Below are 13359 nucleotides of genomic sequence, written 5' to 3' on the forward strand. Positions count from 1 at the left end.
ATGCGCTGTTGTTGCGGGTATACCACTTCCTGTTGTAAAGGGGAAATGGGCGTTTCGTTTTGCAGATGAGGTTTGAGCGCCGCTGCTCGCCGTCCTACACGGTAACCACGGCAACTGTAGTAATGTTACGCTGTCAGACTTGAGCAACGAGAGCAGAGACAGAGAGGTGATGGACGACTGAGCTAGTTATTGAGCTGTTGTTGAGTTTTATCAGAGTTTTGTTACTAGAAAGCAACTGGGGGTTCACGTGAGCTTTCCGTTAAAGGTAGCTCGTTGTTGGAAAGTAAACTCTGAGGAAGCAAAATCCACATGAACCGGCAATGTTTAGAGTAAGTCACGTTATTTAAGCAACAAGACGTTTTGGAAATGGATTCAGGAAAAATTATGCACCGAAGAAAACCGGACATTCCTGTTATCAGACCAAGAGCATCGGATAAGAAGCCACATATTCTGGAGGTAAACAGTTCCTGTCATTGCTTTGAGGGTTTATTTGAGCCAGCTCCTACTGGTATTTACTGAAGTAACTCAGTTAATATGCATCCATTTACAGGGGTGGAGGAAGTATTCAGATATTGTACTTAATACTACAATGTAAACATACTTGTGGCAGAGTAGTAAAACTATTTTTTACGAAGTAGCTCTGTCAAAAGATATAAAAGGTGGATGCAACAGCGACACCACACCGAGTGTGGGAGAAAAATAATAAAGACTGTAAACAGCACACATCTAATGGTGGTACAATAATCCCCGAAGGTTATGGAACGGTTGAAATATATAGCTCAGAGAAAAAGGTAATGGATAAATAGTTAAAAGGGTTAACCTAAAAACAGCTAAAAGTAACAGAAATATAAATAGTTATGGAAAAAGTAATGGATAAACAATTAACCTAAGCTAAACATTTGTCTTCTATAATGTTGCAGTCTATGTAAACAGTTGAAATAGTTAGCTAAAGTTAATACAATGGGTAACGCTAAATAGTTGAAATAATGATCTAAAAGTTAGCTAAAATGAATGGGTATATAGTTGAAATAGTGAGCTAAACGTTAGCTAAAATGAATGAGTAAACAGTTGAAATGGTTAGCTAAAAGTAGTGGGTAAACATGTATATATTTGTACTATCATGAAATGGTTGTCTCTGGTGACAAATATTACAGTTTCTCTCAATAGTAAAGTAAATTGTAAACTAAGCGCACTTCCAAATTGGGTGCATAGTTACATTTCCATGTGCACACAATGGAGAAAAGCTGTCACAGTTTATAATACTGCCAATATTATAAACAATATTGCAATACTTTAAACAGTGAGCAATGGGATCAATCACCATTGTGTTACTCCCTTCGGTGATAAATGGTGATGTAACAGACATTCAATTAAATATAAATCTTTGAGATTGCTACTTTAATATCTTTATTATTTAAATTCCAGCTCTCATAGTGTATATTCCTACAAGTAATCAGACAGCGACTCCGTGGCCAGGTAGTACTCATAGGAGTATGGGTTGGTTTGGGGATTATAAACTGGATTTAATTGAGATGCCATGTGTAGTCTGATGTGTGCCTGTGCTTGATGGGTAATTAGAGGCAACAGGGTAAGTTCACGGTGCAGTGAGATGACCAGGACTTATTTTTGACCCACGGACCCCTATAGTGAGTTAATTCAGGCATGCTGATTTGTCTAAACCATTATATACAGTTAATGTTATATGAATAACCGTGTACTTGTTTTTAATATTGTTAAGATACATGATATATTATCACATTTAGTTTGCACAAATATACTAGCTCTGAGTTGGGTTATTATACCCAGTGCCATGAAGAGAGGTCAGCAGCTTGTGGCTTGCTTTTCAAAAGGCGAGGAGACGTCCAACCAAATATTATATGAGATGTTTGGATCATCAGATGGAACATCTTCAGAATATGCATGATTATTGTTATTTTGTATTATTTATTGTGACAAACTTGTGTTCAAGTATGTCTGATACCAAAGAAGACAGAAGACAATGTAAACTTGGACCGGAACTGTAATTTCTCAACAGGTCGGTGTTAAAAATCTTGAACTCAGCAAGGTGATCCGTCTTCTTGAAGATCCTTTGACAGTACGTTCAACTTGAATGTCATCAGACTTTTTTTTCTGTATTAAGTGAGGTCGTATGTAATCTTACTGTATATTCTGTTATTATTATTTGTTTTGCTAAAGGCTAACTTAAAGGAGAGGCACCTTTTTGTCCTGAAGAAACTACTGAAGAGAAGCCAATTTGGCTTTGTATCCTTTGCTCTGGAGTCAGTCTTCTGATAACGCAGACTTCTCTTAGAAGTGTCTGTCTTTTCCAAGATAAAGCTCTCTCAGGTGTCACACACTGCAGCCGATTGTCAAACCGTCCTCATTACTGTCCCCTGGTACAGAGATGGAAATAGATTTTCCTCTCATGCAACCTGAACATAGAGGCAAAATGTTGTTCCCATGGCTCTAATTTACCGCTGTATCGCTGTGTCTGTCAGCATTTTCCATGTTCTGAAATATCCCCGTTATCACGATGACTCTTTGCCCCATCATCTCCCCTCCCTCACTGGGATCCATCTACGTACACGTTTTGCCAAAGTGCTTAAACTTCTTAACTTATTTCAAGCTTTTGAAGGAGCTGACAGACATCGCCAAAATACTCAACGTCTGTGCTGAGAAAGTGACGGATCACTGTGAGTATGTGCCCATCCTGTGTGAGGCACTTCAAATCTGTAGGTAAGAAACTCAGATATTTCAACCCCACGTGGAAGAAGGCCGATGTTTTTTTTCCTTGTGTGTGACATCGTCTGACTGAACATCAACATGTTGTTTTGCTTCATCTCAGGCTTCCCTTCCTGAAGGAGAAAGCCTCCGATGAGCTGAACTACGCTCAGAACGTCATCGAGTTCCTCTCTCACATGGGTACGCAGATCACTTATTCAATTGCAATTTACCATTTTAAGTAATTTGTTTACCACCTAGCAGCCACTAATTCTCCTTCTTTCAATCTGGTATGAACATTCATTTGAAGACCTGAAACTTAAAGGATAAGACTATTATACATATATATTTTACTATTAAGAAAAATCCCATGAAGAGACTCAAGGACACCCGCAGAAAGAGCGTCCGTGGCACACAGCCCCGAGCCCATTGGTTCCTTCTGAAGATGTACATCTTCAAAAACAGGTCCAGAAGTTACAGATCAAGTAATTTCTCAAAACAGCAGGTTACATCAGCTTATGGCAAACATAACCTTAACAGGAGTAAACTGTGCAATTATAGAGGACCATTTTCTGTGACAGGTAGATACACACTTGGTGAGTATTTCCTGCAGCAGGAAAAGAGATTTGTTGACAAAAAAGTACATGTAAAATATCCCCAGCCTTACTCTGTCCGATGGATCGCCAGCTCATTGAACATCGTGCCACATGCATTCTGTGTTCAATTATCCTTGTGTGGTATTGCAGTGTTTTGATGCATTCACCTCCTTCAGGGACTTGAAATGAGGTGGCTGAATATTTGTAATGCTAAGATCTAACAAAGTCCATATTATCCTCCATATAGTCTTCACTCTGGCTTCTGTGTTTACAGTTTGACTTAATTCTTTACATTGCTCGAGACTGATTGGGTCCAGTTTCTCCGGACAGGAGTGACGATGACGAGTGACTCTGACAGTGTTTCTGTTGACAGGCTACCTGATGAGGGTGTCCCATGCTGAGGTGAGACAGCAGATAGTTGAATCTGTGAAGTCATTCTACGGCTGCGTGGCTCCCAGACAGCTGCTTGACGGTACGGAGCGTCTCGCCAAGCCGAAGCCTCGGACTTTCCCCTCTGGCAACCGGTTTTCTAGACTTTCACTGAGTGAGGTTTTCTCATGGCTTCTGTGGTGGCATGCTTGTGCCTTGTTCCTTTTCTTTCTTTATTTCTTCCTCTTCCTCTTCCTCTTCCTCTTCTTCTTCTTCTTCTTCTTCTTCTTCTTCTTCTTCTTCTTCTTCTTCTTCTTCTTCTTCCTCCTCCTTCTTCTTCTTCTTCTTCTTCTTCTTCTTCTTCTTCTTCTTCTTCTTCTTCTTCTTCTTCTTCTCCTCCTCCTTCTTCTCCAGTCTTACTGATACATCAAAACCGGTCATGAAATCAGTTAGGCTGTATTTTTTATAGTCTTTAGAATATATTTGTATTTAATGTATTCTTTTTCAACCACTACTTTTACGGTGTTGTACTTGTACCCCCAATTCCCTGTTAAGTTGCCCTTCTTTTAGTTTTTTTGTATATATGTCATTTTCTCTTGCCTTCTCTTAAATTAGCTTATTGCAGGTCATTTATTTATAAAAAAATCTAATCTGTCTCTGCAGGGCTTCAGCCAACCTCTCCTGGCTACAGGCTGCAGCTGCTGGAGCGCAGTGACCTGGCTCAGACGCTGCTCCTCTCCCTGGCCGCTGTGGAGAACCAGCCCGCCATCAAGCTGCAGCTCCTGCAGACACTTCAGATCCTCTCCAGCTCCTCTGGTCAGTGACTGATTTTACTCTGAGGAGGAGGGGATCTGTCAGACATGTCAATCCAGCCTCGTTCATTAGATAAAGTAGCCAGCTCTCGAGTGCATAAATCATCGCATGACCAAATAACAATCAGACAAACAATCAAAATGGTGATTTTAAGTGTCCTCGTGTCAATGTCAGCAGGTCAATGGCTTGTTTTTATCCTCGCTCACGTTAATCCCAACTAATTTTACAAACACAGACATGAACTGCGCCCGAATACTGAACGCACAAGGAGCAGAGACGACGTGTCTGCACATGAACGAACCCGACCCGTCCGGCTGGGTCCTGTTCCGCTCCTCCGAAATCCTCTGGAACCTGCTGGAGAGAGGCAGCAAGGAGGTCACTGCTCAGCTCAGCCGCATGGAGTGTGTCATGTATGTGTTGAAGATGTTTCCATATGTGGCTGATAGGAACGGTGTGTGCTTATAGTTTACTTGAGGAAGACAAATCATAAAAACTAAGATTTTGAAATGGTCATCTTCTTGGTCTGTGTGTGGCTAGCGCTGTCACCTCACAGCAAGAGGGGCCCGGGTTCGATCCCCCGACCCAGGTGGTCCTTCTGTGTGGAGTTTGCACGTTCGCCCCGTGGCAGCGTGGGTTCCCTCAGGGTTCTCCGGAGTAGTCCTCTGTAGTTGTGAACTTTTTTTATTTTTATTTTCTGTATACTTAATGCTATGGGGATTTTTTGTACACAAGCAATGATTAGCAATTGCTTTGATTCTGATTGCATCAAACACTGTAGTGCTCCATAGCAACAGCATCAATGCCCCTAGTGGAAACTAAGAAAACAGCATGTATTTGCCCCATAGGGGAACATGAGAAAGTGGCTCAGTCTGGTGGAAAACCAGGGCTACAGATTGAATGCATTGTGGTTTTAACAGCTTTCAATGGGGACATGTTTGTCCTTCAGGGTCTGAGTGTCTGTATTTTGGGTGCAGTTTATTATAGACTTATTATAGGGCTGCAGTTGAACTTTCAAAAAAAATGTATGTTTCTCATTCAGTACATATATATATATATATATATATATATATATATATATATATATATATATATATATATATATATATATATATATATATATATATATATATATATATATATATATATATATATATATATATATGAGACTTCTTCCTTTCTTTTCATTTGTTCTTTAGACCTCTGAAAGAAGCATTTCTTCACCAGCTGATGAACAGTTCCCGACACTCTGACCTCCAACTCAGAAACGATCTGCTTGTGATGACAACTCTCATCGCAGGAAACCCCAGTTGTCTGCTTATTGTGAGTACAGGATACGTGATTGTGTGATGGAAACATACTGCAGCTGATATTCGTGCACTCATACCGGCCCAGGACCTTTAGAAGGTGTGTGAAATGTGCCTCGACGAGTTGCTTGACATTGTGTTTCTAATTTTCAGGAGAGCTTATTTGCCAAACAGCTTGTGGTTTTGGCCACATTTCCAGAGCGTGAGGCCACATTTTCCATCTACATTTCATTTCTACATTGTGAATATTTATGAGTAAAGTAGCAATTTTTTATGACACCAAATTTGCTTCCTTTGCGTTTTAGTGAAAAGTTACAACCCTTTGGTCCGCAACCTCAAGCTCGCCTACAATAACGAAGACTTGAAAATGAAGAAGTTGCTTTTGAATCTGTTGGTTTTGATGTCAAAGGACTTTGCTGCGTTGCAGGTCAGTCCCACACGCAGTCCGCACTGTCTCAGTCTAAATGTGACGCTTTGAAACACCCTCCATGCTCTTCGTTTCCTAGCTTTATAAAGAGGAAAGAGTTATGCTGGCTCTGCTGACGCTCGTGAAGCCGCCCGCTGCCTCGCCCGCTGCCTCGCCCGCTGCCTCGCCCGCTGCCTCGCCCGCTGCCTCGCCCGAGCGCCGGTCAGCATCGCTCCAGTGGTCCTCTCTCCAGCGGGAGGAGCTCCAGCTGCACGCGCTGGCCACCCTCTGCACCGTCGCTCCGCTCATGTTGGACGACTACATGGCCTGTCAGGGGAACGCCAGTCTGCTGCTCCTGCTGGACTGGTGCGTTGCTCAAGGTGGGGACGCTGCTAAACATGTGTAGGGGGAGCTGGAGGGAGTCCTGTCTCCGCAAGGTCAAAGGTCAAACACCAATGTTCCTGTGTACTGTCAGGGTGGCCTTGAGCAAAACACTGAGTCCCCTGCTCACTCACTCTGAGATGGTGTGGATCAACTTAATGCAAAAATACAAATTAATATATATGATTGTTTTTACAAGTATTTGTAGGTCAACTGACAATGTTTGCACCTGCAGATTTAATAATTTGGGTATACTAGCCCTTTTTTCTAAAAATAACAGTCTACTTGTCATGTTTTTTTCTCCAGATGCTTTCTTTGGACAGAGTCACGGCTCGCACAACGGAGGAGGAAGAGGCAGCATGAAGGCCCAGATGCGGCATTGCATCAGAGTGCTGAGATCTGTGACGTCTTTAGGAGAAGACTCAGTCAACCAGGACTTCTGTGATCAAGGAACCATCAACCAGTTCTTGGGTAAATCCAGTCAAAACTCCAGCAGGAACATTTGACTTAAAGGGACAGTGGGTAAGATTGGGTGGCATGTAGCAGTTACAGATTGCAACCAACTGAATAGCCCTCGGCTTACTCCTCAATGAGCGCAGTTCAGCTCGCTCAGACACCATCATTAATGTAAGAAAAGTACTTTAGGAGCAATCGGAAGTCAGACGGCGGCTGGAGGTAATGCGCTTCTGTACTCCGCGTCTCACGTCACCGCAGTTTCACAATCGTGTCCAAGAACTACGGTGACCTTCAGGTGACGTAAACACACCAAAGACCCTCTCTATAACCTGTGTGCGGTTCCTCCGTTCTGGTCCACCATAGAAACATGGCAGACACCGTGAAGAGGACCTTCTCCCTGTAGTTATACTGTAAATGGCTCATTCTAAGCTAATGATTCTTAGTTCCAGGTGATTATACACTAATGAAAACCTTGTTATGAATATCGTATTTAATTTCTGCTAATAGAACTTTTGGAATCCTACACACTGACCCTTTAATACACGTGGGCAACACAGACTGACCCGTGGTCCTTTCTCAGGGATTTTGATGCAGATGGAAGCGAGTCCTGACGAGGAGGACGTCGTCACCCTGGAGATAAAATCAGATATTCAACTGATACTTTCCGCGCTGTGTGAGAACGACATGCACAGAAAGGTAAAGCTGAGCGCCGGATAAAAGCCCTTTGTAACTAACTAATCACACAAGTCACTTTGAGACCACTAGTTCAACTTAAAGCCACTGTAGGACTTTTAAAGAGGTCAAGTTTTTGTTCTTAAAATCTAAACTTAGCTGGTTTACATAGTAATATTTTTGCATTAGTACTTCAAGTGAAAACACTGATGGGATTTTACTTTCATGATGTTTATATTTGTCAGCTCGATGTCACCTCGTGCTCCATTCAGAACATTACTCCTTCAGTTTTAGGAGTAGCATTACTCCTTCAGCATCTCTTCCTTCACACTCCTGTTTTGTTGCACCACAGGAGCTGTTTGGATCAGATGGAGTTGAGATGGCGATTCACTTCCTGAAGAAAGGCTGCGACAAGTTCTACAGCGGTCTGGGACACAACAAGCTCATCCTCTCAACAGTGGACTCCGTGCGGTCAGTGCAGCTAAACCTCAACTGGCTAGCTGTTTTAATTGTGTCATTTATTTAAGGATGAAACACAGCAACAAATGCCCCGTTAATTAATTAATTTACATCGTCCTTAGCCGAAGACACGTTGATGCCTCCGTTAGTCTTTTCAGGATCTGAATTGGGACCCAGGCCTTCTGTTCTTTATATGGGTTCAGAAATATACGTGTTGCATTTAGGTGTTATGTCTGGGATGTTTTTTTTCTTGTTCATTTACATTTTTTACTCAAAGATGTACTTCATTTAAAAGGTGCAATCAATGTTGTTGATTATTCTCTTCAACTCAAACTTAATGAAGAGGAATATGTCTAGTATTTAACTTCATCCTCAATGAAATAAACAAAATGAAGGTGAAGAACATACTGAATTCTCACCTCATCGCCACACTCTATCATCTTTATTCCCTTGATGCGCTTGTGGATGAGATTTTGCTAGACAAGCAGGGAAGAAAGGACTCAATGCTTCTCCACTGTTGAGAGAGTTTGTGTGTTTCCCATCAGGTCCTGTATTGTGGGCTGCTACACCACAGAAGATTACTTTTTGGCTAAAGAGGGGGCGTGTCTTCTGTTGGACTTGCTCAGTGTAAGTGGATGATTGATTTCCAACTGAAGGTATTGTTGTATTTGTGTGTCCATAAGCACCTAAATCTAAAGAACTGATATGAAACTGTTCGTCTGTCTCTGTCGCCAACAGTCGAGCCCCAGATGTGTTCACTGCATCGTCCTCGCCGCCCTGCTGGAGTTGTGTGACAACCCGAACGCTCGGTCTCACGTCCTGAGCTGGAGGGACGCCGGCGGTCAGACCGCTCCCACATTGCTGCTGCACCTGTGGAGGGACGAGGAGGAGGAGCTGAAAGTCAGCCGGAACCGACACGGAGGGATCGCAGGTCAGTCTGCAACGAGAGCTTTCACAACCACATCTATGAAGCATGTAGACGACTTCTAGACTGACCTGTTGGTTCGAGTTCACGGAAGCCCAGTAAAGAACACCTTTCAACTTATTCTGTGATGTAGAGATTGCACATCATCATTTCAGTCATACTTTTCCCACGACTGAAAGTGAGGGACAAAGTGCTAAGTTGATTAAGACAAACACTAATCAAAGGGTTAAACAATAATGCTACTTTAATATACTTTGAATCTTGATTGATAAAACGTTTACCTTTCATGGAAGTTGCAGTGGCACCATACATCTCATATTTAAACATCCTTACCTTGTGTCTTATTGTATGCCTTTTCTGTTTTGGACCTGAAGACCCACAGAGACCCATCCTCAGTCAGTACCAGCAGGAGGACGGCCAGCTGTCGTTTCCTGCTAGCATACCGAGTGCAGCGGTGCTGGAGCTGTCAGAGAACCTGCGGTTAAAGATTTACTCCATCTTCTACAAACTTGGTATGGATTAGAAAGTTAGGAACGAATTCAACCGGTAAACACAATGTCAAGTATTTTACCAGCGTATTACCATCTGTAGATATGGAGATAATGCTATTTTTATCATGTCGTCTCAAAGCTGTAGTCTTAGTCACATTATACAGCTAAAGAGTAGCTACAATGTCTGTACGTTTGGATCTATCAATCTTTTAGTATTACACAGACGGGTTTTTGACACGCAAGGTCAGCCATGATCCATGATCATTTTAGCTGTCAATCACCTTAATTCAGGAAAGTATTGTCACTTGAGGCAATACAGTAAATGATCAAACAGATATATATGCTGAACTTTTAAAACTATGCTGTGGAAAATAATTACTTTGTCACTCCTATAGGTTTTCAAGAGCTCCCTGGATTGTCGAGAAAACATTATGTGACCTTGAGCATCGTCAGGAGATACCTGGACTTTAAGGTAGAGCTGCTGCTTGTTCAGCAAAGAAAATGTGCCGGATATGTAGTTAGTTTTGTTGTAACCAGTTTTCATCCGGGTTGTGTCATTTTTACACCATCAGGGTGAATTCTCATTTTACAAACTCATTTTGCATATACTTAAACTCTAAAATGATGGCAAACGGCGAGCAAAGGCTTCAGACACAGAGACATTATGAACACCGAGGCGTGTGCTGCGGTGCTGTAGGTCAGCGAGGTGTGGGACGAGATCCGCAGGGAGCTGAGTTTGGACGGGGTGAGGCCGATCACCCCCGACGGGGAGGCCCTGGGTACCATCTGCAGGATTGCAGAGGACACGGCGAGCAGGGTGGCGGCCGAACAGAACAGCATCCTGGAGCAACAGGAGAAGGAGGACGCCGGCGAGGCGGAGCTCCTGTACACGGAGGTGCTGACGGGATAATTCAGTGATCGCAAAGAGTAGATCCTATGGAAGCCCATTTCTGTCAGTAAAAGAAAATATTATATATCATAATTATGAGATAGAAAGTTGAAATGATGAGATCGATTTTTATTCATTTGTACCAAATAACAGATTACCAGCGCCAGTGAAGTGCATGCGCACTTACTTATAATTAATAATTTTGACTTTATAACTCATAATTTCGACTTTCCAGCTCATAATTTAATTTTTCAATTTTTCTATTTCTATTTCAACAATTTTCAATTTTCAATTTTCTATATTGTAGTTTAAATGTTCTACCTTGTAATTTCGAGTTCTTTTTCTTTAACTGCGGAAATGGGCTTCCGTACTTTGACACTGCACTTGACATAACCCTTGTAGAACACCAGACATCATCTTCTTATTTTTTAATCATTTGCACTTACACGTTGTTGTTGTTTTTTTACTGTCTTTGTGTTGCAGATGAAGTCTCATTGCATGCAGCAGGAGCTCATAACCAAGTCATGGGACCGTTACGTTTCCAGGACTTCAAACTATGAGATCCTGAAGGTATGATCTTGTAACATCCGCAGATGGAAGTCGTCGCTGCTGTTGCAAAGAATCGACTTGAAGAACTATGTTGTTGTTTTTTGTACAGGAAGTAAAAGCACAGAGGAAGAAATACATTGAATCGTCCAGACCCAAAGCAAAGCACCAGAATGCTGCGGTTCATCCAAAAGAGGTACAACACAACATATTATAGTCCACATTGTACTTATCACAGTCGGCAGTAGCTTCAGGAGATAAAACCTGCAGTTCAGCAAGGTGGTTGAAGCAGGTTTTCTGACTTTTACTCGAACAATAACTTGTGCACCGATCTCTCACAAGACCCAACACTCATCTTGCCTTGAATTACAGGGGAAATTAAAATAAACAGTAGTCTTCCTGATACACTAGCTCAGGGGTGGCCAACCAGTCAGAGACTAAGAGCCACATTTTTTACTGTGTAACTGCAAAGAGCCACATCATACACCCCCCCGTCTCTACGACATAAATCCATTTAATTTCGACATTACTCTATCAAAGATCAAACTTCAAACAGATGAAAATAACAAAGATTAAACACACGTTATTATATTAACTTTGTTCAAATCTTTTTTGTCACAGTTGAGAAGGACATAACTCTAAGAACATGCATGTGGTCTGGGGCGGTGGTTTAACTGATCTGGCTGCAGGACCCACCATCACCCTGAATGACAAGCCGCGACCAAAGCGAGGAACATTTTCAACTTCTCAATTTGATTTAATGAAAATATGGCACCGTTTGAACCTGAGATAGTATCACAGTATGCCAAACAGAAATATTCCCTTTCACACTCAATTAAAAACCCAAAAGTGCTTCTTAAGGATACAAGGTAATACAACACACATAATAATGTTATAACTTCAGCCTTTTTGAACATAACAAAAAAAAGGTTGGGAATGAAACAAACTATCACAAATAGTCCGATGTGTAAACTCACGCAAGTAAAGTGTGTTGTGAACGCAGCATTGAGGAGTGTGTGAATATTCAATTCAGTTTATTTTATATAGCCCAAAATCACAAATTAAAATGTGCAATCTGTACACATAACATTCTGTCCCGGGACCTCACATCAGATCAGGAAAAACTCCCCAAATAAAGATAGTAAAAACCATTTCACAGGGAAAACAGGAAGAAGCCTTCATAGAGCAACAGAGGAGGATCCCTCTCCCCGGATGGACAGAAGAATAGATGTCATGTGACCAGAATGAACAACGTAACATAGTTACAACACATTACATCAATATGACTGAAATTGAATAAATTGCACTCTGCCGCATTAAAAAAATCCCTTCAAAATAAAAGCACAGGATTTTTTATTTTTTTTTTGCCCATGTAAAATGACCGTCCTGGTCCGCAAATGACTGAAAACGGGTCCGCGATTTCATGGCTTTCAAGCCGTCGCGCCTTGAGTTCGACACCAGTGGTCTAAAGTATTTGCAAAATCAATAAAAAGATTAAAAAAAACAAAAAAAACACAAACTTCGATATGAACACAAGAGCCGCATGAAACCAGGCAAAGAGCCGCATGCGGCTCGGGAGCTGCGGTTTGGCCAGGCCTGCACTAGCTGATAAAAGCAGAGAATTACAAAAGTAAATTGAGTGAGGAGGTAATATGCATTATACTGCCTTGTCATTTGATTTTTAAGGTTAGGAAATTCAATTGTTTATCTTGTGTCTGGTTCAAAGTGTTTTGAAAGCCATGTACCTCAACACTTGAGGGAGCAGTCATGATTGAAGAAGTAGTTCATGTTTGCACCGGGACTGTAAAAAAAAAGTACTTTTTTAAATAAATCCTGTCTTGCTGTGTGTTTCAGCATTTCGTTGGGCAGGTGATGTCTGTGGAGAGAACAGGCGCTCAGGGGCCCGCAGGAGTGAAGCTGACTATCGCCAGAGTTCCCATCAAGGCTGCGGGTCACGACCACGTTGGAGCCACAAGTCAGGACCCAGAGTACTTCAGCACCGTCTCTGAAAAAGACTGATGTTTCATTTCTTTTGTCTTGTAGACTTGAATGCACAATAAACACGACACGGACCAAACCCTGCAGCACGGTCACACACACACACACACACACACACACACACACACACACACACACACACACACACACATAACCAACAGATGTTTATTCATGACGGCTTCTAATTCATTCCCAGTGCCCACATGCAGAAGTTTTTAATTTGACTCTGGCAGCAAATGCAGACGTGACGTCACTTGATGTGCACAATCAGCACCTTGTAGTCTAAGTCTGCCTATTCAACACACACACACGTGCACACACACACATACACAC

The 13359-nt window shown here is 42.0% G+C and overlaps 1 protein-coding gene across 1 annotated transcript; it reads left to right on the forward strand.

Annotated features, from left to right (window-relative positions):
• Window positions 1–366: 366 nt before the first annotated feature.
• On the forward strand, window positions 367–13047 carry cfap69 (cilia and flagella associated protein 69; the record flags this gene model as incomplete). Its single annotated transcript, XM_079232443.1, has 23 exons — window positions 367–456; window positions 2036–2095; window positions 2197–2262; window positions 2627–2736; window positions 2846–2922; window positions 3691–3789; window positions 4350–4502; window positions 4735–4909; window positions 5696–5819; window positions 5957–6005; window positions 6109–6230; window positions 6310–6589; window positions 6897–7061; window positions 7627–7742; window positions 8071–8189; window positions 8723–8804; window positions 8916–9108; window positions 9477–9614; window positions 9989–10065; window positions 10291–10488; window positions 10966–11052; window positions 11141–11224; window positions 12883–13047. The coding sequence occupies 23 exons, from the start codon at window positions 367–369 to the stop codon at window positions 13045–13047; spliced, it is 2829 nt and encodes a 942-aa protein (XP_079088569.1).
• Window positions 13048–13359: the final 312 nt, after the last annotated feature.

This window comes from Taurulus bubalis (assembly GCF_910589615.1).
Source record: "Taurulus bubalis genome assembly, chromosome: 16".
In the NCBI taxonomy this organism is placed as follows: domain Eukaryota; kingdom Metazoa; phylum Chordata; class Actinopteri; order Perciformes; family Cottidae; genus Taurulus; species Taurulus bubalis.